General features: G+C 46.7%; 1 protein-coding gene across 1 annotated transcript in view; it reads left to right on the forward strand.

Annotated features, from left to right (window-relative positions):
* The window catches only part of HSPA4 (heat shock protein family A (Hsp70) member 4), a 395,733-nt gene that overhangs the window by 23,237 nt on the left and 346,655 nt on the right, over window positions 1-25,841 (forward strand). The window contains exons 4-6 of the mRNA XM_086931632.1: window positions 14,804-14,926; window positions 15,828-15,927; window positions 16,065-16,198. Of these exons, the coding sequence (XP_086787758.1) occupies window positions 14,804-14,926; window positions 15,828-15,927; window positions 16,065-16,198 (357 nt within the window). The remainder of the gene's footprint in view (window positions 1-14,803; window positions 14,927-15,827; window positions 15,928-16,064; window positions 16,199-25,841) is intronic.

Genomic DNA, 25,841 nt, shown 5'->3' on the forward strand with positions numbered 1-25,841 from the left:
CTTCGAGCCCTGATTTTGTCTCGGCTCGATTACGCTAATGCCTTATTTAGTGGCCTGCCTGCGTACATGGTTTATCGTCTGCAGGTGATACAAAACGCTGCCGTACGTCTGCTTTTCTCCCTCCCCAGGAGGTCGAGCGTACGGAGCCACTTACGAAGTCTGCACTGGCTCCCAGTACCGCACCGAATCTTGTTCAAAATTCTTGTGTTGGCATTCAGAGCAGCTCATGGCCTGGGACCGACGTATTTGCAGAAACGGTTTTCATTCTATACCCCCAACCGTGCCCTACGATCGGCCAACCAATGCCAATTGGCCATTCCTAAATACAAATACGCCCGATTGGGCGGCCAATCAATTTCAGTTAAGGCAGCCTCTGCTTGGAATGCCCTCCCCTTGTTCCTTAGAGCCTCTCCGACCATTAATGTTTTTAAGAAAGAACTTAAGACTTATCTGTTTAATGCTCCACTCTAACAGATCGATCTGGTTTTGATCCATCACTCCTGCTGTCAAATCACTCCCCGCGCCAGGATACCCCGTGGTAATAGAGCGCAATATAAAAGTTTTAATAAACATAAACATAAATAACTTCTCTTTTTCGTATCTATGAAGCCTTTCTTTCAGTCTGAAACCATTCTCAATGTGAGCTCTATAATCATGATGCTTACTGTGGGAGTGCGGGACGGATAAACAGACGTGGAGGCTGTATAAAGTGGGCCAGTTGGAGAGTTTCATTCAAGACTTTGGTGGTTGTTTTGAAAGTTGTCCTTGGGAGACTATCTGCCGCCTTCCGATATCCTTCCTCTCATGCGGTTCCTCACTTACTACGAGCTTCGCTGTTGTTCGGACTTCTCTGGGGCTGATGGATCTCCCAGGGAGGCTCATAAGAGAAAAGAAAATAAGGAGCCGTCAGTCACCCCTAAACGATACGCCATTGGGCAATACTGTATCGGTCACCACACCAGTTCGGTGTTTGGGGAATGTCGTGAGACAGGACAGGTGATTCTAGTGAGGTTTAGGGAAGGTTGTGATGGGGCAGGTCAGGGCAGTACTGTGTATTGTGAAAAATACAGGGGGGGGGGGTAAAGAGGTAAAGGGTTATGATCTTCCAGATTTCCGGGTGAACGACCAATCTGAACGGATGGAATGTGAGGAAGAGGACTCACGGAAAATAAAACCCAGTGCTACACACTCTGGTCCCCCCTCCCTTTTACTCGTCTACATCCCGCCTCTCCGCTCCCTCTTTCCCTGGTTACTCACCGGCCCCACCGCAACTCTCCTGAGTTGCGGCCGCTCTCCAGCCTCCTCCTGTGGGGACCACCAATCTTCGTACCACTTCTCGTCTTCTTCTCTGGATTCGTCTTCGTGTCGTGATTCCACGACCTTCTCTTCCACCTCTCCTCTGTTTCGCAACTCATTCCTCGTTCCGGCCCATTCACGCTCTCTGGTGGTGTATTCGGTCTTTTTCTCTTCCTCCGGGGTAGCACTTCTGGGGTTAATCCCTCCTCCTTCCGCCTCCAATTCACGTGCATCACGACCCTGTATTGGGCAGAGGACATGGGGGGAGGAGTTACCTTTACCGAGGCCGTTGTGTTGGATTTCAGGTTCCGCGAGGCGATTACCACGGGTGAGCCACCACCGCTAATCTGACGTCTCACCCTCGGTAACGGGCGTGGAACGCTTGGTACCCTCTCACCTACGAACTGTCTTTTTGAACCCATCTGTATGCAAAGCAACTTTCCAGGTTGTTTGTTATAAATTGAAGAGCAATTGAAGTCCAAGCATGGTGTAACCAGAAGCCTCATAAATGTTCCATAAAAACAGACTAGTAATGAATAACACTCTCATTTTGTTTTTTTATCTTACGTGGCCCCAGATTTACTAATAAACAAAACGTGCCCTTGTCTGCTTTCCCCGGTGTAGATGCTACAACACAGTACTTGGTCAAGAACAAAGGCCACAGAAAGTCCATTATTAGCCCATTTTTCACATGTTTTACCCATGCCTAGCAATCCTTTTTTTAGGTGAGTTGTATAAATTATAGCTACCACTAGACACTTACTCATAAGTGCCAGTCTTACGGATTCCTAGTAGTGCTGTCTTGATTTTCACTGGACAGTGATAGTGATGATTCCACATCCGAATCACGACCAGCTCCGACGATAACCTCGCTACCGCCGAACACCTTCACTTCCAGATCCACACGACCCCAGGACCACACTTAGAGGCACCCTCATCTACAGACCACCAGGAACCCGCACACAATTCAACGAAGACATCACTGACTTCATCAGCCCACATACCCTCACCTCCGAGAACTACATTCTACTGGGAGACCTCAACTTCCACCTGGAAAATAAAAACGACAGCAACACCACCACCCTTCTGGACAACCTGGCCAATCTCGAACTCAAACAACTTGTTGACACCCCCACCCACCTCGCCGGACACATGCTCGACCCTATCTTCACCTCCAGCAAACACATCTCCTTCGATCACACCACAGCTCTCCTTTGGACGGACCACAGCTGCATTCACTTTAGCTACAAAAAGACCTCGACCCACAACCTATTCCTCGAAGAAACTGGAACAAAATCACCACCGACCAACTCTTCACATCGCTTAACCAAAACCCTCCTGCCATATCATCGGACCCAAACCAAGCTGCCACCAAACTCACACAATGGATCACCCACAGCGTTGGCGAATTAGCACCCTTGAAAAACCACCAGATCAAACAAGGTAGCAAAAAGGCTCCCTGGTTCAACGATGACCTTAAGAAATCCAAGAAGTTATGTCGTACTCTCGAGAGAACCTGGAGAAAAAACCCAACCACTGACAACCAATCACCTTCAAGGACGCCACCCGCAAACACCACCAATTGATCCGATCCACCAAGAAATCAGCATTCAAGGATAGACTCGACAACAACGCCCACAACAGCAAGGAACTATTCAACATCGTCAAAGAATTTACCAACCCCACCGCCAGCACAAACGACATCTCTCCCTCCCAAGACCTCTGCGACTCTTTATCCTCTTTCTTCCACAACAAAATCGCCGACATACATAACGGCTTTGAAAACCAGTCCGAAGAACAGTCCACTCCACCCACCTCCGAACCAAAACAGCACCCTCACAACCTTTGCGCCTGGAACCTAAACACTACTGAAGACACCATCCGCCTGATGAACTCCATCCACTCAGGATCGCCAACCGACCCATGTCCCCACCACATTTTCAACAAAGCAGACTCCATCATCGCACCCCATCTCCGCGATGTCATCAATTGTTACTTCAACTCCGCTACCTTCCCAGAAAGCTGGAAACGTGCGGAACTCAGCGCCCTTCTGAAGAAACCCACAGCAGACCCTCTGAACTTAAGAACTACCGCCCCATCTCACTCCTCCCATTCCCTGCCAAAGTCATTGAGAAAGCCGTCAATAGTCAGCTCGCCGCCTTCCTTGAATCCAACAATTCCCTCTATCCCTCACAGTCCGGCTTCCGAGCCAAACACAGCACCGAAACCGCCCTCATCGAAGCTACAGACGACATCCGAATGCTACTGGACAACGGAGAAACAGTTGCCCTCATCCTACTTGACCTCTCCGCCGCCTTCGACACAGTCTGTCATAGCACCCTCATACAACGCCTCAGCAACGTCGGTATACAAGGAAAAGCTTTGGACTGGATCTTCTCATTCCTCGCCGGGAGAACCCAGAGAGTCCGCCTCCCCCCATTCAAATCAGAGGCCACCGAAGTAATCTGCGGCGTACCACAAGGATCATCACTCAGTCCCACCCTCTTCAACGTTTACATGAGTCCCCTCGCATCCATCGCGCTACAACACAACCTCAACAACTCCTACGCAGACGACACCCAGCTGATCCTCTCACTCACCAAAGTCCCAAACACCGCCAAAACCAATCTACACGAAGGAATGAAAGAAGTAGCAGAATGGATGAAGAACAGCCGTTTAAAACTAAACTCGGACAAAACGGAAGTCCTCATCTTGGGATCATCCCCCTCTGCCTGGGACGACTCATGGTGGCCACCGGCCCTGGGTACAGCACCCATACCCACAGATCATGCACGTAACCTGGGCTTCATCCTAGACTCCTCCCTCTCGATGACCAGACAAGTCAACGCCGTCTCATCTTCATGCTTCAACGTCCTTCGCATGCTCAAAAAAAATCTTCAGTTGGATCCCCGCTGAAACAAGAAAGACAGTCACCCACGCACTGGTCACTAGCCGACTGGATTATGGAAACACCCTCTACGCCGGAACCACAGCCAAACTACAGAAAAAACTCAAACGCATCCAAAACGCCTCAGCCAGACTCATATTGGACATCCCCCGTCAAGCTCACATTTCCTGTCACCTGAAAGACTTCCACTGGCTCCCAGTCAACAAGAGAATAACGTTCCGTCTCCTCACCCACGCACACAAGGCCCTCTACGACCTAGGACCCGAATGCTTTAACACACGACTGTCCTTCTACACACCCACCCGCCAACTACGATCATCCAATCAAGCCCTCGCCGCAATTCCACGCATCCATAGAGCCTCCATGGGAGGAAGATCCTTCTCCTACTTAGCGGCCAAAACCTGGAATTCTCTCCCCTCTCACCTCCGCCTTACACAGAACCACCTCTCCTTCAGAAAACAGCTAAAAACCTGGCTATTCGATAAGTAATGCACACACCCTCCCTCAAGCGCCTTGAGACCCTCTGGGTGAGTAGTGCGCTATACAAATTCCCGAACTTGAACTTGAACCTATATTGATCTCGTTATTCTTTGTTTTTATGCATCAGGACACTTAAGACATACAGATTCACTTGTGACAATTAATAACTAATTTAAGTGCATTCTACTCATTTTTCTGAATTCACCAAACATGACTTTCTAGATTCGGATCTCCAGAGCAGATCCGAACGGCTCCTTGCGGCACCTGTTTTATTAAACCTGCTTTATTTACTGCACTCTTAGGGTAAGAGGTGTGTTAATCCATTCAGCCTGTAACAATCCCATGTTGAAGGAAAGGATAGCTTTTTATTTTTAAAATCTTAACTTTTCACTAGTATCTTTGGTAGCAGTTACAGCTAAAACAGTTAATATAATTGACTTGTTTGTTAATGAACTGCTAAGTCTTATACTGCCTCAAAACCGTTTGGGTGTTCAAAAGTTGCCCCCGTATGCTGCTATCTCTGGGCTAAACAAATTGAAATGGATAAGATCAGCCATTTAACAGATTACATCTTGGGCACTCTGGTGTTACTTATGTAACGGTACAAGTGTTGTAATTTGAAGCGACTGTTGATCAAGACATAAACAGTTTGGCTGCAACAGAACCACCACTGCATCTGTGATTGTCTTATTAAGTTGTGTCTTAAATGTCTTTGAACCAGTTAACCTATAGTATCAAAACCAGCTACATAACGGCGTGCTGTTGGGTGGTGTATCGCATTAAAATTGCCCAAAGAGCAAGTTTGCTGATACATAAATAGGTCTCCCAAGCTTAGTAATTTAATTTGTTGTAAGATGACTCTTGCCGACAGAGTGCTGGTGAGTAAATGTGTTAGCATTGCCTTTTTGGCCTAATTACACCAGAGTGGAGTGGCACAGAGCACAACATTGACTTATTACATGGGTGTAGTATTTGTTTTATTTAAGGCCAATGGTAGTCTCCCTTCAGGATCGGAGATGTGAAAGTGTGTGGTATCAGTAGGGTGTAAACATGTACCGGAGTAGCAGTGTAATAAAGCTCGATCTGCAGCAGTGAATTCAATTGATAACTTTATTTCGGTCAATGACCATAAAAGTGCACATAAAATACAAACCAGCACAAATTGTTAAAACAATAAATAACCATTAAACGTTTAAGAAGAGAATTAAACTGAGTTATCAATTAAGAAGAACGGTAAAATTTCATAATTGCTAACATGTAGGTTAAAAATGTTTGGCTCCTACACCACATACTGGATCGGTATCGAGATACAGCAAACACAATGGGGGGGATGGGTGTCATAAGTCCATATTCTACATGCCTGGAAAAAATGCAGAAATTTGAGGTTCTTACAGATTGGAATCGGCCAACAATTTTTAATTGCAGAATAGGCAGGACAAAAGAACAAAAGATGTGGTACATTTTCAATTTTGTAGTCCCAGGCAGGGCAAACTTCAATATTAGTTTTGGACCATTTGGTTGTAAATGACCTAATGGGTAAAGTGCCATGCCTTAACTAAAGATACAACTTTCTAGCAAGAGGGGGTTCAATTACATCCATGAATTCCTCGATTTTAAGAGGAACTCCGACGTTAGCATGCCCATAGTTGCAGAGCTCAGAAGTGTTTGGAAATTCTGCATACGTATCCGAGCATGGAGTTCTCGTTTTGGTATCCCAGGGCAAAAAGTCTCAGGTTTTTCCCACAAGTCCGGGAGACCCAACCGGACACTGTCTGCCCTAATATGCTCCAGCCACGTTATCTTTTTGCATTTAAGAGAAATCCAGATCTCAGATAGTTCTGCTCTGTAGGCAGCCAATTCTGGGACTGACCACAGCCTCTTCCAGTACATAATTGGTCTTGCACTCGTAATTTCCTCTATTGGCTCCATCCCAAGGTCCATTCTAAGGGGGGTCAAGGGTGTACTAGCCGGTAATCCAACTAGATTCCTCATAAAGGTTTGTTCCACCCATGAAATGGTCGATATATGTTTGTGCCCCCAAAGCTCCGACCCATAGATTACTGCAGTTCTAGCCTGGCGACATTATATTTCCAAGGCCGGGGATACCGGCTGAAATGTTGACCTCTTAACTACTTTACTAATTCCCCCCACTAGCTGTGATAGTTTTAGTTCCAACTTGGCAATCTGTGTGTTCCACTCAAAGTTCTCTGTAAGGGTAACACCCAAGTAGACAAATGTCTCAACCCTCTCAAGGGGAATACCATGTAGGACCGGGTTTGGGCGTGTCCGCTTTGCAGGATTGAATATCATGAACTTTGTGTTTTCCAGGTTGATTTCCAATCCCCGAAGCGCGCAGAACTCTACAAAGCCATCAAGTGTTTTTTGGATGCCCGACTGTTTTAGACAACCGTGTCGGCTGCAAACGTCAGAGCGGACACCCTCCCCGTGGCCAGTTTGGGGGCATCATTGTCTACCACACCATTCAGATGGTCCACAAGTCCATTAATGTAGAGGCTGAATAACGTGGGAGCCAATACGCACTCTTGGCGAACCCCTTTTTGGACAGGAAATTGGTCCGTGAGATCACCATGCCTACCACACTAGTAAAGGATGTATCCGGGGAGGGTAGGGGGCGGCACCCGTAGAGTGAAAGGAGGGTCACCAGAGAGAGTTCAGGTGGGGCAAACGTTTTTCTTTATTGGATTGTACTTCAAGGATTAAGAAAACAATAAGAGTCTCGTGTACGTAGATAACAACAAATAAAGTCTTGTTAGGTCTGGAGGCTTTTTATATCTGGCCAGCTTTAGGTCCTCCACTATAGGCTCCCAGGGTGTACTCCAACAAAAGGCTTCAGGCTCCAAAGGCACTCGAAAGAAGGAAAAGAAAGAATACCCTAGGTTACTGGCGTGTACCGATACTCAGGTATGACAGAAGGGGGCTGGGGAGTGAAGGGGATCACCAGGGATTGCAACCGACTTGTGCAATGCAGCGTTTGTACACACTCGTGGACCTGATTAGGCTCACACGCATGTCCCGTGACCGCCCTCAACCACCCCTACCCGTTCCCTCCCGGTGCAAAGAACACTCCCCTTAGTCTCGCCCGTACCTTGTGGAGCCACACTTCTCCACTTGAAGTGTGGCGGGGCGGAGCGTGGTTCGTTGGCCTCCTGGCTTTTTCTTCTCCTGCAGCGACGCGGCTTCTGTGTCCTCTCTCCTCTCCCGGGGCGGCGACATCATAGCTTCCATGTTCTCCCGCTGTACGCCAAAGTTCTCCGAGGCTCGCTGGACGCTTCCTCCTCTCCTGTTCCGGTCGCGGCGTTCTCCTTGGGACGTTGCGTTATCCGTGCCTCCGTTGCTCCCGATTGGAGGAACAAGGATGACGTCACCGGCGGAGCTCCCTCCTTTGGGTAAGCCCAGGCTGCCTTAAAGGGAGCGTATCCGTCCTGTGTACGCCGGGGTGGAAAGGACTAGGGGTTAATGTCTGTACCCGACTCGTGGCAGGCAGGGACCCCCCTGACACCTGGGCATAGTTATTTGTATGGAGCCTAGACAGAATGGACAACAGATAAGACGGAAGTCCTAGGACTGCCAGTACCTTCCACAATTTTGCTCGAGGAACTAAATCGAAAGCTGCCCGCAAGTCCACGAACACAAGGTAGAGGCTGCCACCCTCCACCTTTGCTACCTTCCAATACAGGACCTGCAAGCGAAATATCTGATCTAAGGTGGAAGTGCCGGACCTAAAGCCTGCCTGGAATGTAGTTAGGATTCTTGGGTGGATTGACGAGAATGAGATCCTGTTAAAGGATAATCCTCCCCATTAGCTTTTGTGATGTATCAATTAATCTAATTGTTCTATAGTTCGAGGGGGTAAGCGGACACCCTTTTTAAGGATTGGCACAATCTCAGCCCCCAGCCAAGTAGGGGGCAAACGGCACCCTGAAGAACCCCATTAAATAGAACGATCAGGTAAGGTGCCCAGATTTTGGGCTGTTTTCGAAACAGATCCCCTGGCAATTTATCTAACCCTGGGGCCTTGTTGGGAAGCAGTTTACCTATTGCTGCCTCAACCTCTCTCAGTGTAAAAAGTTCAACCTGGGGGTGGAGACTGGGGACTGTAGTCATCCTTCCACACTCTTCAGGCCCAGGAACATTTAACATTTGTTGGAATTCAGAAATATCTAGTTAAGGTGTCAGTTTCAGGGATTCCGTATAGGCCACCAAAGTGCCTTTCCCAAATTTTCGGAGCAATATTAGGGCCAGGCACAGGGTTGAGGCTGCGAAGGGCGATTCCAACAATAGACCAGAATAATTTGGAGTCCCTAGAAGTAAGTGCAGCTCCCAACTCCTCCCACAGGAGAACCTCCCGTTCCCTCTTAGCATCACTAATTGCCTTCTTGTACAGAGTACGTTGAACCTTAATAGCTCCAACGTCATTGGTTTTTAATACTGATAACAAGGCTTTTTTGGACTTACGGCATGAGGCGTTAAACCACAAATGCTTGTTGGCCCGGGGCCGGCAAGTCCTTACCAAAGGGCAAAGGGCATCCTTTAAAGTGGCCACCAATTGATTATGTATGTCAGTGGCCCTTCCCATACAATCAGGATCCCCCAGTTCAGCAATAAATGGAATTGCAGTCTCATACAAGTCAGCAAGTATGTTCGGGGAATCCTGGAAGTCTGGCCATTTAACCCTTCGCCTACAGTTGGTGATTATTAGTGATTGTGAAGCACTTTTTTTGGAAGGTGGTGGATTATTTAACCCAAAACTCCCCGGTTTGAGAGAAAGAACTAAAGCATTATGGCCGCTATCATACCGGTCAACAACCCTAAACTCAAGCAACCTATCCCAGTACCTGGCTTCCATGAATATGTAATCAATCACAGAAGTCTGGTTTAATCGATTGAAGGTAATTCTGACAAGCGCCAGTGACTGCAGTTGTAGAACAAGTGGGGTCCAAACCTTGACCTGGGGAATCAGCGGATCCGGGATAGACCACAGCAAATCAACTTCATCTGGGCCACCCAGACTCTGGTCCACAAGAGGCTCAAAATGGCAATTGAAATCTCCACACAAGATTATCACAGTGGAAGAGTCAATCGTCTGAATACATTTTGATAAAGTTTCTATAGCCTCGGACTCCAAGCCCCGCCTAACTGGCCTTGAGTATACGTTAATCAAAGCTATCTTTTGCCTATTTAGCGGGATTAGAAGTACGCACTGAACATCTAGAGAGAGTATTGATATGCCTTGCCTTGACCCCCAAATGGGTGCCAACCCAGATGGGCAACCCACCCGATGGCCTTCCACGACCGCCAATAGTTGCTAAGACGTTAAAAGTTGCAAAACCAGGGACTATACTTTCTTTTAACGCCCAGGTTTTCTGTAGCAAGCAGATATCATGTAAGGACATGAAGGAACCCCAAGCTGGAATGGAGAGTTTACTCTTCAATCCCGCCACATTCCAGGAAAGAATTTTAATTTGTGAGTCGGCTGAACCTTGCTTAATCGGTACACAATCCCAGGGACCCGAGGGTTCACTGATTGCATTAGTACTCACATCCACCTTTTCCTCTATCTCACCGTTTAATGTAAATCGGTCAGCAAGAGGAATAGTGGATGGAGGCTGAGATGCCTGTTCCGATGCCAGGAATTTGGCTATGGTAATATGGTTTGCAAGTGCCTCAGTATCTTCAGCAATGGGCAGAGGACTACCGGGGAACCCAATCTGTCAATCAGTCATCAATGCCTGAAAGGGCATTGAATCTGTTTGTCACCTCCAGTGGGGTGAGCGGACCCGATGGGTCAGTCCACCTAGTTCTATGTTGCCTAGATGGAACAGTATCCCAGCCAAATACTCTATCAGGGGCCATGGAGTAGGATACATGGGGCATATAACGTTTTTTAAGAGGTATAGGACGATTAGGTTGGTGGCAGGCTAGAGCCCCAGGATGCATTGTGGAAACTACTATGGGTCTTGGGTAGAAATATGTCAGATCGTTGGGAATGATAGAATCGCTACCATTACCTGGGAACAAGCCTAAAATGTGTCTGATAGCTCCATGATCTCTGAAATTGACAACAATAATGTACCCCACAATGTCCTTGATTTGGTTTCCCAACCAGGGGAGACGCCGAACGTGCAGAATCTCACCATTTATATTATGGGGGAGTCGTCTATGCTGGCTAAGCCAGGGCATGACTTTATGTTTTACCTGAAAGAAGCCCTCCCTTTTACACTCTACCAGTGTTGGAACTCCCGTAAGGACCACCACAAACGGTATAGCTTCTGGAGGCAATTCCACTGGGCGTCCCTTAGGCTTCTCTGCCCTAACTGGGCTATTACTACTCCTCCCATCTTGTACAAGTGCCGGCTTCCCTAAGTCCTTAATTAGCCCTGTATTTATACTGATTGCCTGCTCTAGGATCCCCAGCCTTAGCTCCAATCTTTTTAGTCTTTCTACAATCTGGAGTGTAAAGGATCTAATTAACTGTTCCATACTTCCTAGTGAAGTAGGACACTATTTCATTTGCCGGGAGGTGTGGTGGAGTAACTAAGCCTACCGTGTTGACTACCTTCGGTGTGGGGATTTTAGAGGTTTTACCAAAATCAGCATGACTAATCTTAGTTCTCTGTGGGTCACTCCTCCTCTTTCTCCTTTTCCTTGGCGGTGAGCCCTGCACTTTGGGCGTCTCTTTTTTTTGGGCCTTTTTTTGAATTGTCTCAACTACTAGTGGGGGCGGCTCAGATGGTGCTTCTACCACTACAATTGAATTGCTAAAGAAGGGTGAGGTGTTAGTTGGTAGTGTCAGAGAATGGGCCCGGCCTGACCTCCGAGGACCCGCCCTTTACCCGGGCTTAGCTCGGCGTCCCGCTCGCGTCCCGCTCAGCGGTGATCTCCTTCCAAAATGAAGAGCGTACAAGGCAGGGGGTGGGGCTCGCTCCAAACGCCGGACCAGGTGATTTTGATCAGTGCAGAGACTCTTGGGAGATTGAGTCCCTGCCACATTTGTGTGCACCCCACAGCACTCCCAATCAATGCCCCTTGGTCCCTGGTTCGGTCGCCACCTCCAGGTCGGGTAGGGCAATTTCTCCGCTGACTTGCTCCACGCAGCAGCACACGCGAAGCGGGTGCGGCAAGTTGTTGTGGGAAAGGGAACACTACTCCGCACAAGCTCGATCTGCAGCAGTCATTTCACCATCATGCCTAGTTCCAAGGGACATAGAAACTAGATCTGAGAAAGTTCCCTTGCTCCTCACGAGAGCAACTGGTTTGGAGTATTAAAATTGCTTACTGAAATAGTCTGCTGTGCCCAAGCTGCAGAGCACCGCTTGTAGCAAGGCACCCTTCCAAGGAGTCAACGTTTTTTTTTTTTGCATTAGAAGTTCCTCAGATTTCTGCAGTCTGGTATATATCTAGACCAGAAGAACAAATAGTGTTCAGAGATTGTGTGATGTGGCACTTGTTGGGAAAAGAAACTAACACAGTTTCACCTTATTAGCAACCACTCAAGTAGGGCCTTAATATCCATATAAAGAAAAGGGATCTGGTTTTACATCCTCGTTCACAATGGCGGTTGGATCCATTTTGAAATGGGCACAATGGCAGCACTGAACTGTTGAGAGAATTTGCAGGTTAGAACATCAGCTTCTTTAATCTCATTAGGCAAGCTGGGTTCAAGTAATGATAGTCTAATCACATTAATCCTCTTCGTGTTATCAAGGTGTTGGATCAGTTTTATTTGCGCTGTAAGTTCTAGAGAGAAATAGTATTGTAATCTACAAATGCTTTGACAATATTTCTGTTCTACATCCGCTGCCCTGCTGGACTCCTGTGCCATCACTATTCATCTAAGGATCTAGGCCACATTTCGTCTCAAAATGTAGTCTTGCCGCTTGGTCATGTAAACACACTAGCTTTACATTTTATTTCTGCTAATGTTTCAGTTGGCTGTTGCAAAATACCGCTTTCTTGTAGAGCTGATTTTGCTTTTGTCTAGTTCAATCTCATAGGCCCCTTGGGTCTCAAATTATTTAAACTGTACAGGCGTCTTCAGCATCTCCCATGTTCTCTAGTGGAATAAATCCATTCCAGTTTTGAAAACCTACATCCGTTACAGAGTGAACAATTGGGAGATTGTGATTGCGAACTAATTGTTATGGCTACAGGGGAAGTGGCCCAAAGCACCAGTGGATCATGTGAACGGGCATCACTCCTGAAAGTAAATTCCTGGGCACCAGCAACATTTATTTAGGGGACATCGATCCAACAATCACCTTGAGTAAAAACTGGGACCTGCAGCTGAGCCCACAATGCAAGCTCCTGCAGGTTAGACCAGCCAATTCTCCAATGTCTCACGTACTTTTTTTTTTTAGTTCACTGTGCATTTTATCAAAGGGTAAAGGTGACAGATCAAGAGGGTTGTTAACTTATTTTGGGCTAGGTGAAAGAAGCAGCGAATCAAGTCGTATTTTCATTCACCGTGCTAGCCCACCTGCCCCAGGACCCAATGCTTGTTTGTGATCTGCTTTCCATCATTAAAATCTTTTTATTTTTAATTCTTAGCTGCACACCCTTTCAAGTTTTCTTTTAAAAAACAAAGGAAACTACTATTGTGGTACATGATGAATTACTTTTGCTACTGGCTCCTGTTTAAAAAATAAAAATAAACAATTCTTGTTTGATATATGTGAAGCGGCAACCTACTTCTTTTTTTCCTATCATTAAATACATGAAAGGTGTTGCTAATCATATTGCTTTACACTAGAAATTTTTTTATTGAATTGGCTTTTTTAAAGAAGACAAACATTCTTCCAATATAACCTATTAGCCTAAAATCTTATATTTCTATCCATGCCATACTACTGATGCACCAGTAGCCTCCAGAAATTACTGCTCTGAAAAAAGGGTAGAACAAACCAATGTATCCTATTCCTTTTTAAATTAATTGCAAAGGTTGGCTAGGAGTTGTGTCAACCATTTAATTTTTAAGAGCATGGGGACAGGGGCACGGCAGAGGAGGACTTTTGTTTATAATTAAACGTTCTATTTATGGTTAAATAGCGGGAATATGGCCAAGATGAGAGCAGTTAGGGAAAGGAGTCTCCAACCCAGTTCTTTTTGTGACAAGGTTGCATTTGTATGGTGTACATTGCCTAAAGCAAATGCCTCCTTTTCACCATAATATCCCCTTCTCACGTTTCCCTCACCAGTCACACTTCACCTTCTTCCTGAAGTGACTAATGAGCAACTGAAATGAATGACAACCCTACAATTTCCAAAAATGTTCAGGTGCTGCTTAGGTGGACAGCATACCGTTGCCAATGCTATTCGGTTGCAGTTTAGATGTCTTTTTTCACATCTGACTCCCCAACGTACTCGATAATTTATAAAAGTTGAATGAATTACACCAGGTGCGTTTCTACTCTCAGATTGCCACCAAACCGCAAAATTATATTGTGGTTTTAGAGTGCTAAATTGAGTTCAATGTAATCATTGTGACAGGTTTCAGAAATACGATATTTTACATCCAAGCTATTAAAACCTGTTGCTGGAAGTTTTTCGTGCAGCATCACATTAGTAGTTTCAGTGTAATATGTCAGTAGAAAAACTGACTTATTGTGTTAAGAATCATGTTATCTGGAAAAAGTGTGGGTGAACTGGGAAGGCCTAGGTTGCTTGTTTCCGGTCCAGGGAAGACCTGACTAGGCAGTTCAGATCTGGGCTGGACTGTTCCATGAGGCACAGGGTCAAGACTGATTTGCCTATGGCCAGGTCTGAACTGGGGTGCCGAAGTGAGCTAAAGAACGATGATGGATTCTACTCCGATCTGAGACTGGGGGTGATTGTCTGCCGAGTTTCAGCGCTCCGTCCATCGGCTCCTTGTGTTTGCTTTGCTTCCAAAATGAAGCATTCCTACCTGGATCAAACTGTAAAATATAGAAACAAAACCTGCTAACCCAGTAATTTGTTCATGCCAGTTACAATGGCGTTTGCTGGTATAGACTAATGCAAAAATCCTGTTGGTGCAACTGGCATTTGAGCTAACTAATCAACTTACGTTTGTATATGAGGCATGCCTATTTCAGCTACTTTGACATTTTATTTTCTCCGAAGGCTATGTATTTGGAGGAGGAGCGCCATTTCACGATTGAGCAGGTGACCGGAATGCTCCTGACCAAGCTAAAGGAAACTGCTGAAAGTGCACTGAAAAAGCCTGTGGTCGACTGTGTAGTTGCTGTAAGTAGAAGAAAAGCTCAACTTGAGCTAGGAGTTGGGAGTTAAAAGAAAGCATCAGATGAATGGCGGGCTTTATAAATTTGAGTAATTGAATGGTTTTATGTGACCAAATTTTGATATTCTTTTATTTTTTCTTACAATTTTTCTTGGCTCTGCATGTATAGCAGTTTATTGCAATTAAAAAAAGTAAGCCACCGCATACATTCCATTTGTATTTCTGATTTAAGTTCTGTATGTGTTGCATCACATTTATTTTTCATAAGCCAACATTTTAGTTGTTTTAAAATGGCAGATGTATTTTGTTCTTCTGCACTTCATGATTTGGGTGGAGAGCACCACTGTTTTCAAAGCAGTATGTAAAGGTAGATCTTTAGGTGGCAGATGTAACATGTTTTACAAAGTTGCAGCATATTAAAATGTTTTGGTAACACAGCTGTCCTGTGTGCTGAGACTCTTGTACTCTGATACCCTTTAGGCTATTGATCAGGGTTTTCACTTTTATTTCCCACTAAAGTTGCTTTAATGTGCTAAAGATTATGGTGGCAGTAGAGCGTAAATTGGGAGGAAATAAGGGGCCCAAGTGTGCGAAATAGAAGAGAGCGGAGATCATACAGAAAAAGTTATCAAAGGTGAAGCATAGCTTATAAAAGATAAAGTGGTAAGTTGAACTGAGTCTATGGTCCATTTTCAGGACAAGTTTAGGATTTCGTTTGGTTGATCTGCATGCTATTAGTTAATATGCACTTGTTTCTGGGTGATGACTTGATTTTGGAAGGTGCTTCTCACAACTTCTGAATTCAGCCGGAATGTCTTTTTACATGTAATTTTGTATAGTATAGTATTTTGTGTTGGCAATGTGTACATAGGATTCATGAGGTGTTTTTGTTAATTTTCTACTTAGGTTCCCTGTTTCTATACTGATGCAGAGAGGAGGTCTGTTATGGAAGCCACACAAATCGCTGGTCTTAACTGCCTGCGATTAATAAATGAAACCACTGCAGGTAAGATTTCTTTTTGGGGGGAGGGGTTGTTGAATCAGGAAGTGGAAATCCAGTGTAATTTAGACCATTTGTTTAAAAAAAAAAAGTTGACCGATTCTAGTTCTTCTTTTCTTAAATGTAATTGGTCTTCATTGCAGTTGCCCTTGCATATGGAATCTACAAACAAGATCTGCCTGCCCCAGAGGAGAAGCCAAGAATTGTAGTGTTTATTGACATGGGTCATTCAGCATTTCAAGTTTCAGTGTGCGCCTTCAATAAAGGAAAACTAAAAGTAAGTCCTTGTTCATGCATCTTGATTGGAGAAATATCAGCAATACCATCATGACATGGCCTGCATACTACTTTAGTGTGTTTGCTGCTGTTACTATCTTGGGGGAAGTTCAGGAATGATAGCATAGCTTGTGCTTAAAACTGTAAAATAATGTTAGAACTTGCCTCCTCTTGTAAATGGTGAATACTCCATTGGACTGATTGCTGCTCTTTGTCATTATCCTTTATCTTTGTTAAACATTATCATAGTAATTCTTGTCAATCTACTGTTTTCAGGGTGCTTTTTCATCACTTTGCTGTTACAATTCATTTTAGAGTGAGTGTCATTAATTGTAGGTTTGGTTATATCTTAGATTATAAAAAGAAAACCTTGACCAGAAACCATTTTTGAGTTTAGATATGTGTGGTTTGCACACATAAAACGCAGTTCCTTAGAAAGTCTTGTTCAACAATAGCCAATTATCACCTACATTTTTGCCCATGGTGTAATTCCTTAACGCGCTGCCTTGTGTCTAGCTCTCTTGAGATTGTGTCACCTTGACATTTAGTGAATTTACTGTCTTCGACAAAGTGAATCGGTTTCATTGCTCCTCAGTGATTTTGCTTTCCACATACGAGTGCGGTGCCTCTTTAATACCATTGGCTGTTTGTGAAAGCATTGTGCCTTGAATGAATTACCACGTTATCGTGTGGTATTCGGTAATTCCTTCAAACAAAGGGAGGAGAGATTGCTTTCATTTAAAATAGAAGCATGTGTCAGCGCACACACCAGGTAGGAGCGATTTCTGCAGAAGGACTTGGGAGACTGCGGGATTTGGACCTCATGACCTTTGGTGTAGTTTTCACCCCTCAGACAGGGAGTATTCTTATAACTCGAATGCACACAAGACTTACGCAAGGCTAGATCACCTGCTAGGCTCTGCCCCGGTGCGCGCTCGCGACCACTGTTGAGATGAGATGGCTTCCCTTTCTGATCACGCCCTGGTACTCGCCACTTTCACCCTTCCGCCCGCATCGCGCCCGTCTAGTGTATGGAGCCTCAGGGACACACATTTGCATACGGCCAATGTTGTTAAGCACATACAGGACACCATCACTGACACGGATACCTCCCTTGCAACTCAATGGGCTGCGCTGAAGGCCGTAGTTGGGGGGGGAATTCATTGCGCTCCTGACTGCTGACAATAGGGAGCGCCAGCGTAAGTGCGATGAGCTCACTCAACGCGTCTGTGAAATAAAGCAGATGCACCAGAGGTCGGGAGCCCGAGGGTGTGGCGACAGCTTTAGTCTATGCGCCACCAATTAACAGCACTTGACCAGGACAGAGCAGAGTTTGCGGCTCGAAGTCTGAGGTACGCTTATTATACCGGGGGGATAGGTGTGAGCGACTGTTGGCTAACTGTTTACGGGAGGTGCGTCAACAACAAGGGGTTAGAGAGATCGTCAGTTCGAATGGGACCAGCACATCGGAAGACGCAGGAAAGTTCAGCGATTTTTATGCTTCCCTCTACACGGAGGACCTGTCTGATAGCTCAGAGGGAGCTGTTTTTTGGACTCTGTTTCCCGGTCCTCGCTGACGGTGACTCAGGCCGAGCATCTTGACAGGAATATCCAAACTGAGGAGTTCATAGCTGCCATATCCCGCTTTAAGTTAGCGAAAGCCCCAGGGCCGGACGGCTTCCCCGCTATTCTTTATAACAAGTTTTGCGCGGTGCTTACCCCGCTTATTACCAAGCTGTTAAATTCCTTTGCTGAACTGGGAGCGATACCAACTGACATCTTAGGAGCCTCAATAGCAGTGATCCCTAAACCTGGGAAGGATAAGACTAAAAGCGGGGCATACCGCCCAATATCTCTCCTCCATGTTGACCTTAAACTGTATACAGGGATTCTGTCCGCCTGTCTATCCCCTCTTATGCCTGGTCTCATTGAACCGGACCAGGCGGGCTTTATACCTGAATGCCAGACGTCAGATAACACCAAGCGGATTATCTATCTTATAGAGAAGGCTGCCGGGGTAATATATGATGTTGGCTATAGACGCCGAAAAGGCGCTTGACAGCGTTCATTGGCCCTATTTAGAGCGAGTGCTGGAGAGGGTGGGGATGCGAGAGAAGTTGTGTACTTTTATTTTTAATTGCTACAGATTCCCGACAGCCACGGTCAGTGTGAATGGCTACACCTAGTCTAGTTTAGCATCGAAAGGCGCACGAGGCAGGGGTACCCACTGTCCCCCCTCCTCTTTGCCCTGTATATGGAGCCTTTGGCCCAGAAAATGCATAAGAACTCGGCCATTGAAGGGATTAAGTTTGGTGCCTACGTCCACAAAATTAGTTTATACGCAGATGACGTGCTGATCTCCCTTGCTAGCCCGAGGACAGCCCTGCCAGCCTGTTTGGCGGACTTAGACGCCTTTGCCAGGGTGGCCAGATTCAAAGTGAACGCGGACAAGTCAATGGCCTTGGACCTCTTGCAGTCCCCTTCCACCCTGGAACATTTGCAGAGTTAGTTTCCCATGCAGTTGGCTGCGGACACTATTCCGTACTTGGGAATACAGCTGGCTCCCTCCCTCTCTGCTATGACTACCACCAACTATGCTATTCTTCGTGGGAAAATCTGACGTGAGATTGGTAGGTGGAAGTACTACCCTCTTTCCTGCTTAGGGAGAATTGCTGCGATTAAAATGATTATTTTGCCTCAGATCCTTTACCTCTTCCGTGCTCTCCCTCTCCGACCGCCTGGCGGATGGATTCGACAGACTCAATCTGACCTGGCCCACTTTATCTGGAATGGAAGCCGCGAATGCGAAGAGCGCTAACGATGCTTTCCCCGTAGATGGGTGGACGGGAAGTTCCCGATCGTAAGCTGTACTATCAGGCGGCACAATTGCGATACCTGGTGGAGTGGAGCAGATGGGAATCTGAGAAGCACTGGCAGTTTCAGGACCAGGCGGTGGCGGCGAGAACGCTACAGGAAATCCCCTTCATGTGCAAGCCTCATAGACCCCCTGACTTGTATGCCTCTCACTTAACGAGAGTTCCCCTTGAAGTGTGGGACGCCACTAATATCAAACACGACCTTACAACTTTCCTGTCTCCCCTCACTCCGCTGGTTGACAATCCTGACTTCACCCTGGGCGCAGTAGATGCAGCCTTCAGACACTGGAGGGCAGCTGGTTGCCGGTCCTTGTATCACATATATTGAACTGACGCTGTTTTGCCCTTTCCCCAATTTAGACAGGAGTATGGGCTCCCATAGACTGAGCGATTACGATATCTACAGGTGCGGCATTGGGCATTGCAACCGCAGGTTCACGAAAGTGCAAACAGACACTTATCTGCTTTTGAAAGATGGCTCATCACTCGCACATAAGACTCCAAACTAATCTCTGATCTCTACAAGATGCTACAGGTCACCCATTTATACACACACAATCCAGGCAGGGAGCGTTAGGAGAGAGAGCTAGGTAGGACACTCACTCGGAAGGAATGGGAGGGGATATATTACAGGGCCCGACACTCTGCGTACCACATGGGACTCACGGAGACATTCACAAAGGTAGTGACGTATTGGTATTATACCCCAGAGAGGTTACATGAGATGGGCCGTGACCGAGGCGACACATGCTGGCGTGGCTGTGGCCAGGTTGCCAACCTGGTGCATTTATTGTGGGAATGTGTGCATATTAACTCCTACTGGGCTCAAGTGCTGGATGAGGTAGATAAGCACTTTTGAGACGGAAATCCCGCGCTTCCCGCCTTATGTACTGCTAGGTCTCCCTAATCTCCTGACCTACCCATTAAAGTCTCGTAGGGGTAGGCAGATGGCCGTTGCACTGGGTTTAACGGTACAAAACATACTCGTGCATTGGCGCACTCCCATCATACTCCCATCATACCCTCCTTTGTAGGTTGGCTTCACCGATTATGGCAGGTGCTAGGGATGTAGAAATTGTTGCTTACTCTGGCGGGAGAGGGATCTAAATATGATTATTTATGGCAACCATTTCTGTCGCTCCTAGCTACCGAATTCCAAGAAATCACATGTCCTAGATATCTTAGACTTTTGCACCTCACGGAGCCACAGAAGTCGGACTGTCGGGTGGTCACTGGGGGCTTGGCGTGATTTGGGAGGAGAAAAGAGGGGTTGGTGAGCGACGCGGGGCACTGGACGTGGGGGAGAAGGGGGGGGTTGTTTGGGGGAGGAGGGGTTGTTTATTTTTTTTTCTTCCTAGGTTAGTATTCCATGTACGTGATTCAGAGGCTGGGCTTCAGCCTTCATGGGCTCCAGTCGGTTGTATTACCTAGATTTTGATTGATGATAACTAAATGTGCATGGATGTTTTTGTGTGTTTAAACTCAATAAAAACACTTAAACCATAAAATAGAAGCATGTTCGGGTTAAGTAATTATTGAGGTGTTGGGGCATGCAGCGATTTGCCACATCAAAATGTCCCTTGATAAGGTAGCTTCATAAATTATTATTATTTTTTTTTTTTTTGGTAACATTTTTATTTGCATTTTCCATCAACAAGTAAAATTTGAAGCATGCCATTATCGAGCAACACTACCATTCTCTCCCCCCCCCCCCCCCCCCCCCCAAAGTCCGCTGGCCTCGTTCCTGTTGTAGTATAAGAGACCCAATGTCCATTAATGCAATGTAACATCCCATTTTGCGTTCTCCATCCAACAACCCCCCCACCTCTTTATTGCAGTTAACTCCATGGCGATAGAAACCTCCCTCCCCAGCTTGCAACTCACAACCCACCATCCCAGCTTGCAACTCACAACCCACCATCCATTCCATGATAGCTCCTCCATTTGCCCCATACTCTGCCAAATTTTTTGGGGCATCCCCTTGCCTTGTATGTAGTTTTCTCAGCAGCCATATAGAGGTCCATCCCCCTCCTTCATTCATCCAACTGAGGCGTGTCTGTCGCCCCCCCATTTCCTGGCCACATCCCTCTTAGCCACAACTAGGACCAATACCAGAAAGATCAACAGCGGTCTAGCCAGGTCCACATCGTTTGTCATTCCAAGTAGCACCAGTTTGGGGTCTAGGGGGATGCTGGTCGCTAACACTTCCATACATATAAACAATCATTTTAAAACAAAATGTGTTAGGGTCAACTTGTATTAAAAATAATATGGTAGAAATGATATATGGCAGAGTGCATGTACAATTATGCAGTGTAACCCAGCACATTTCAAGTCTTAAAAGAGCGTCATTGTGTTGCCATCTGTAGATTTTTGGCATTTTTTCAGGGAGTTCTGCCTTCCTTCCACTAATATATGTGCATTTGTAGTTGACATTTTTTTTATGTTTTATATATTTTATCAGTTTTAGAGTAATGTCTTAAATGTTATATAATTCAGTCTTTCAGTGTGTCACAACTGTTCCGTAGTGTTTATTGGAACCAGCTCAGAGTAACTACAGAAAAGGAGGGGCTGTATCATTGAGAGCACATTATCCATGAATGTGTTGGGATTTTGGGAAGACTATTTAGGTCACTCCAAATTATTGTATTACACATTCGTCAGACTGGAATCCCACCACGCTGATGTTTCTGAAGCATTTTCACTTAGTCTTGGTAGTTACATTCTACATGTTTAAACGACTCCTTATATTGCAGTTGCCAAGGCCTTTTCCATGTATCCTTCTTAATCATATACAAGTAATAGGCAAAACCTAAATGCATTTACCAATGCTTGTTGCATTCCATTCACTTAAAGCCCTGTCTGGAGCGCAATAGAAACGGACGACGGACACCTACAAAAAAGGATACAACTAAAAGAAACATCCTATCCTAGCTGAAAGGAAGAAGAAATGTCCATTCAGTGCATGCAGGATTTGGCGAAAGGACTACTCATAACTTGTGTTAACGAAAACAGTCGAATTAACAAAACTGTGGCAGAAGAAACAAACATGAGAGAAAGAGTCTATAATACTTGATGGTCTGAGAGTGAGTGGGCGTGCTAGACTGTCTTAATTAGAAGGAAAGCAGAACAGAGCGACTCTATGCTGAGGATAGTGTGCAATGCAGAAGAGGTCATGAGAGAGGCAGCGGCGCTGAGCTCTGGGATTAAACGAGCAGTAGTAGGGGAGACTTAAAACTGCGAACCCCTGACAACGAGGCTTAAAGAGCGAGGGAGATATGAAAAGTGTTACAAAGACCCTGAACTGTGAACTCAAAAGGGAGAGCAGTAACTCCCTGATGCGGAGTGTGACTGAGTCTCCAAAGCAGAACGAGCGAGAGCGTAAGCACTGAAAAAAAGCGAGCGAGACGCCGAATGTGAAAGAACGAAGCACAATCAAAAACGTGGGGGGGGGGGGGGGGGGGGGGGAGAGACGCGCGCGCTTGGGAGAGCAGTCTGCTCTTTTTGGAAGCACATACTCCTGTTTGTGGCGCGCTCCCGCAAGGTGTATGCTGCCAAAAAAAAAGTGGGTCTGTGCTTCGAAAAAGGCCTGAACGGCGGCTAAAGGTCTCCTAAGCAGTGCATGCGAGACCTAAAAATCTACATGCGGGTTCATATGCCACCATTTGCTAAAAGAGGTCTCTACTCGCCCCAAAAACTTAAAACAACAGTGGGAACAGAAAAAAACTTAAATCTGATGAGGACCGCTTGGCCAGGAGTTGTTTTTAGGTTGAGGACCGTAGGCTGCGCTTGCGCAGTCTGTCAGAGATTTAACGTTACTTAGTATAGGAGCTTGAACCCGCCCCTCTTCTCCATTGGCTGGCTTCCTAAACGAAGGCCAGCCATTGGAGGAGAGGGGCGGCACTCCGTTCAAGCCCCGTCTTTTTCCGATTCGGGGCATCTTTTTTCGCTTCTTTCTTTTCTTTCGCTCCACTTCCCATTGGCTGGAATTTTACCTTTCAGCCAATGGGAAGAGGAGAGAAAGAAAACCACGCCCCCGAATCAGAAAATGACGATGGTTTCTCCGAGGCATTTCTGCCTCCCCTCTGAGAAACATGGTGGTGCTGCTTGGTTTCCCGCCCGCCTCTCGGCCACAGGATTTCACACCGGCAGCCGAGGAAGTCTTCGAGGGACTCCCCCCAAAAGCAGGTACGTTTTTTTTCTTGCTTGTGCCCGTTTACTTGTTTTTGTGCCTCTGTTTTCCTGCTTGTCATCCTGGTTTTTCGTGCCCGTTTTCCTGCTTGTCATCCCGGTTTTTCGCGGCTCTGTTTTCCAGCTTGTCACCCCGGTTTTTGGTGCCTGTTTTCATGCTTGTCATCCCGGTATTTCGTGCCTCTGTTTTCCTGCTTGTCATCCCGGTATTTCGTGCCTCTGTTTTCCTGCTTGTCATCCCGGTATTTCGTGCCTCTGTTTTCCTGCTTGTCATCCCGGTTTTTCGTGCCTCTGTTTTCCTGCTTGTTATCCCGGTTTTTCGGTGCCTCTGTTTTGCTGCTTGTCATCCCGGTTTTTCTGTGCCTCTGTTCCCCCGGTTTTTCTGTGCCTCTGTTCCCTGCTTGTCAGCCCGGTTTTTCTGTGCCTCTGTTCCCCCGGTTTTTCTGTGCCTCTGTTCCCTGCTTGTCAGCCCAGTTTTTTCTGTGCCTTTGTTCCCTGCTTGTCCCGGTTTTTCTGTGCCTCTGTTCCCTGCTTGTCATCCCGGTTTTTCTGTGCCTCTGTTCCTCCGGTTTTTCTGTGCCTCTGTTCCCTGCTTGTCAGCCCGGTTTTTCTGTGCCTCTGTTCCCCCGGTTTTTCTGTGCCTCTGTTCCCCCAGTTTTTCTGTGCCTTTGTTCCCTGCTTGTCCCGGTTTTTCTGTGCCTCTGTTCCCTGCTTGTCATCCCGGTTTTTCTGTGCCTCTGTTCCCCCGGTTTTTTTGTGCCTCTGTTCCCCCGGTTTTTCTGTGCCTCTGTTCCCTGCTTGTCATCCCGGTTTTTCTGTGCCTCTCTTCCCCCGGTTTTTCTGTGTCTCTGTTCCCTGCTTGTCAGCCCGGTTTTTCTTTGACTCTGTTCCCTGCTTGTCATCCCGGTTTTTCTGTGCCTCTGTTCCCTGCTTGTCAGCCCGTTTTTTTTGTGCCTTTGTTCCCCCCCTTGACATCCCGGTTTTTCTGTGCCTCTGTTCCCCCGGTTTTTCTGTGCCTCTGTTCCCTGCTTGTCATCCCGGTTTTTCTGTGCCTCTCTTCCCCCGGTTTTTCTGGGTCTCTGTTCCCTGCTTGTCAGCCCGGTTTTTCTTTGACTCTGTTCCCTGCTTGTCAGCCCGGTTTTTCTTTGACTCTGTTCCCTGCTTGTCAGCCCGGTTTTTCGTGCCCGTTTTCCTGCTTGTCATCCCGGTTTTTCGCGGCTCTGTTTTCCAGCTTGTCACCCCGGTTTTTGGTGCCTGTTTTCATGCTTGTCATCCAGGTATTTCGTGCCTCTGTTTTCCTGCTTGTCATCCCGGTATTTCGTGCCTCTGTTTTCCTGCTTGTCATCCCGGTATTTCGTGCCTCTGTTTTCCTGCTTGTCATCCCGGTTTTTCGTGCCTCTGTTTTCCTGCTTGTTATCCCGGTTTTTCGGTGCCTCTGTTTTGCTGCTTGTCATCCCGGTTTTTCTGTGCCTCTGTTCCCCCGGTTTTTCTGTGCCTCTGTTCCCTGCTTGTCAGCCCGGTTTTTCTGTGCCTCTGTTCCCCCGGTTTTTCTGTGCCTCTGTTCCCTGCTTGTCAGCCCAGTTTTTCTGTGCCTTTGTTCCCTGCTTGTCCCGGTTTTTCTGTGCCTCTGTTCCCTGCTTGTCATCCCGGTTTTTCTGTGCCTCTGTTCCTCCGGTTTTTCTGTGCCTCTGTTCCCTGCTTGTCAGCCCGGTTTTTCTGTGCCTCTGTTCCCCCGGTTTTTCTGTGCCTCTGTTCCCCCAGTTTTTCTGTGCCTTTGTTCCCTGCTTGTCCCGGTTTTTCTGTGCCTCTGTTCCCTGCTTGTCATCCCGGTTTTTCTGTGCCTCTGTTCCCCCGGTTTTTTTGTGCCTCTGTTCCCCCGGTTTTTCTGTGCCTCTGTTCCCTGCTTGTCATCCCGGTTTTTCTGTGCCTCTCTTCCCCCGGTTTTTCTGTGTCTCTGTTCCCTGCTTGTCAGCCCGGTTTTTCTTTGACTCTGTTCCCTGCTTGTCATCCCGGTTTTTCTGTGCCTCTGTTCCCTGCTTGTCAGCCCGTTTTTTTTGTGCCTTTGTTCCCCCCCCTTGACATCCCGGTTTTTCTGTGCCTCTGTTCCCCCGGTTTTTCTGTGCCTCTGTTCCCTGCTTGTCATCCCGGTTTTTCTGTGCCTCTCTTCCCCCGGTTTTTCTGGGTCTCTGTTCCCTGCTTGTCAGCCCGGTTTTTCTTTGACTCTGTTCCCTGCTTGTCAGCCCGGTTTTTCTTTGACTCTGTTCCCTGCTTGTCAGCCCGGTTTTTCTGTGCCTTTGTTCCCCCCCTTGACATCCCGGTTTTTCTGTGCCTCTGTTCCCCCGGTTTTTCTGTGCCTCTGTTCCCCGTTTTTTTTGTGCATCTGTTCCCACAGCCCTGATGAAAGACCAGTGACGCCACGCCTGGTCTAGAAACGCGTCGGCAGTTTTGTTTGGGTGGAATAAATTGTCTTATGAAACACACTAGGACCGGCTGGTCCAGTACTTAAACGCTTATAAGTCATTAAGTTGTTTATATTCCCCCTCAAAATTTGTTTTTCTCATGTTTTGAATGTAATAT

This window comes from Lissotriton vulgaris, chromosome 7, assembly GCF_964263255.1.
Source record: "Lissotriton vulgaris chromosome 7, aLisVul1.2, whole genome shotgun sequence".
In the NCBI taxonomy this organism is placed as follows: domain Eukaryota; kingdom Metazoa; phylum Chordata; class Amphibia; order Caudata; family Salamandridae; genus Lissotriton; species Lissotriton vulgaris.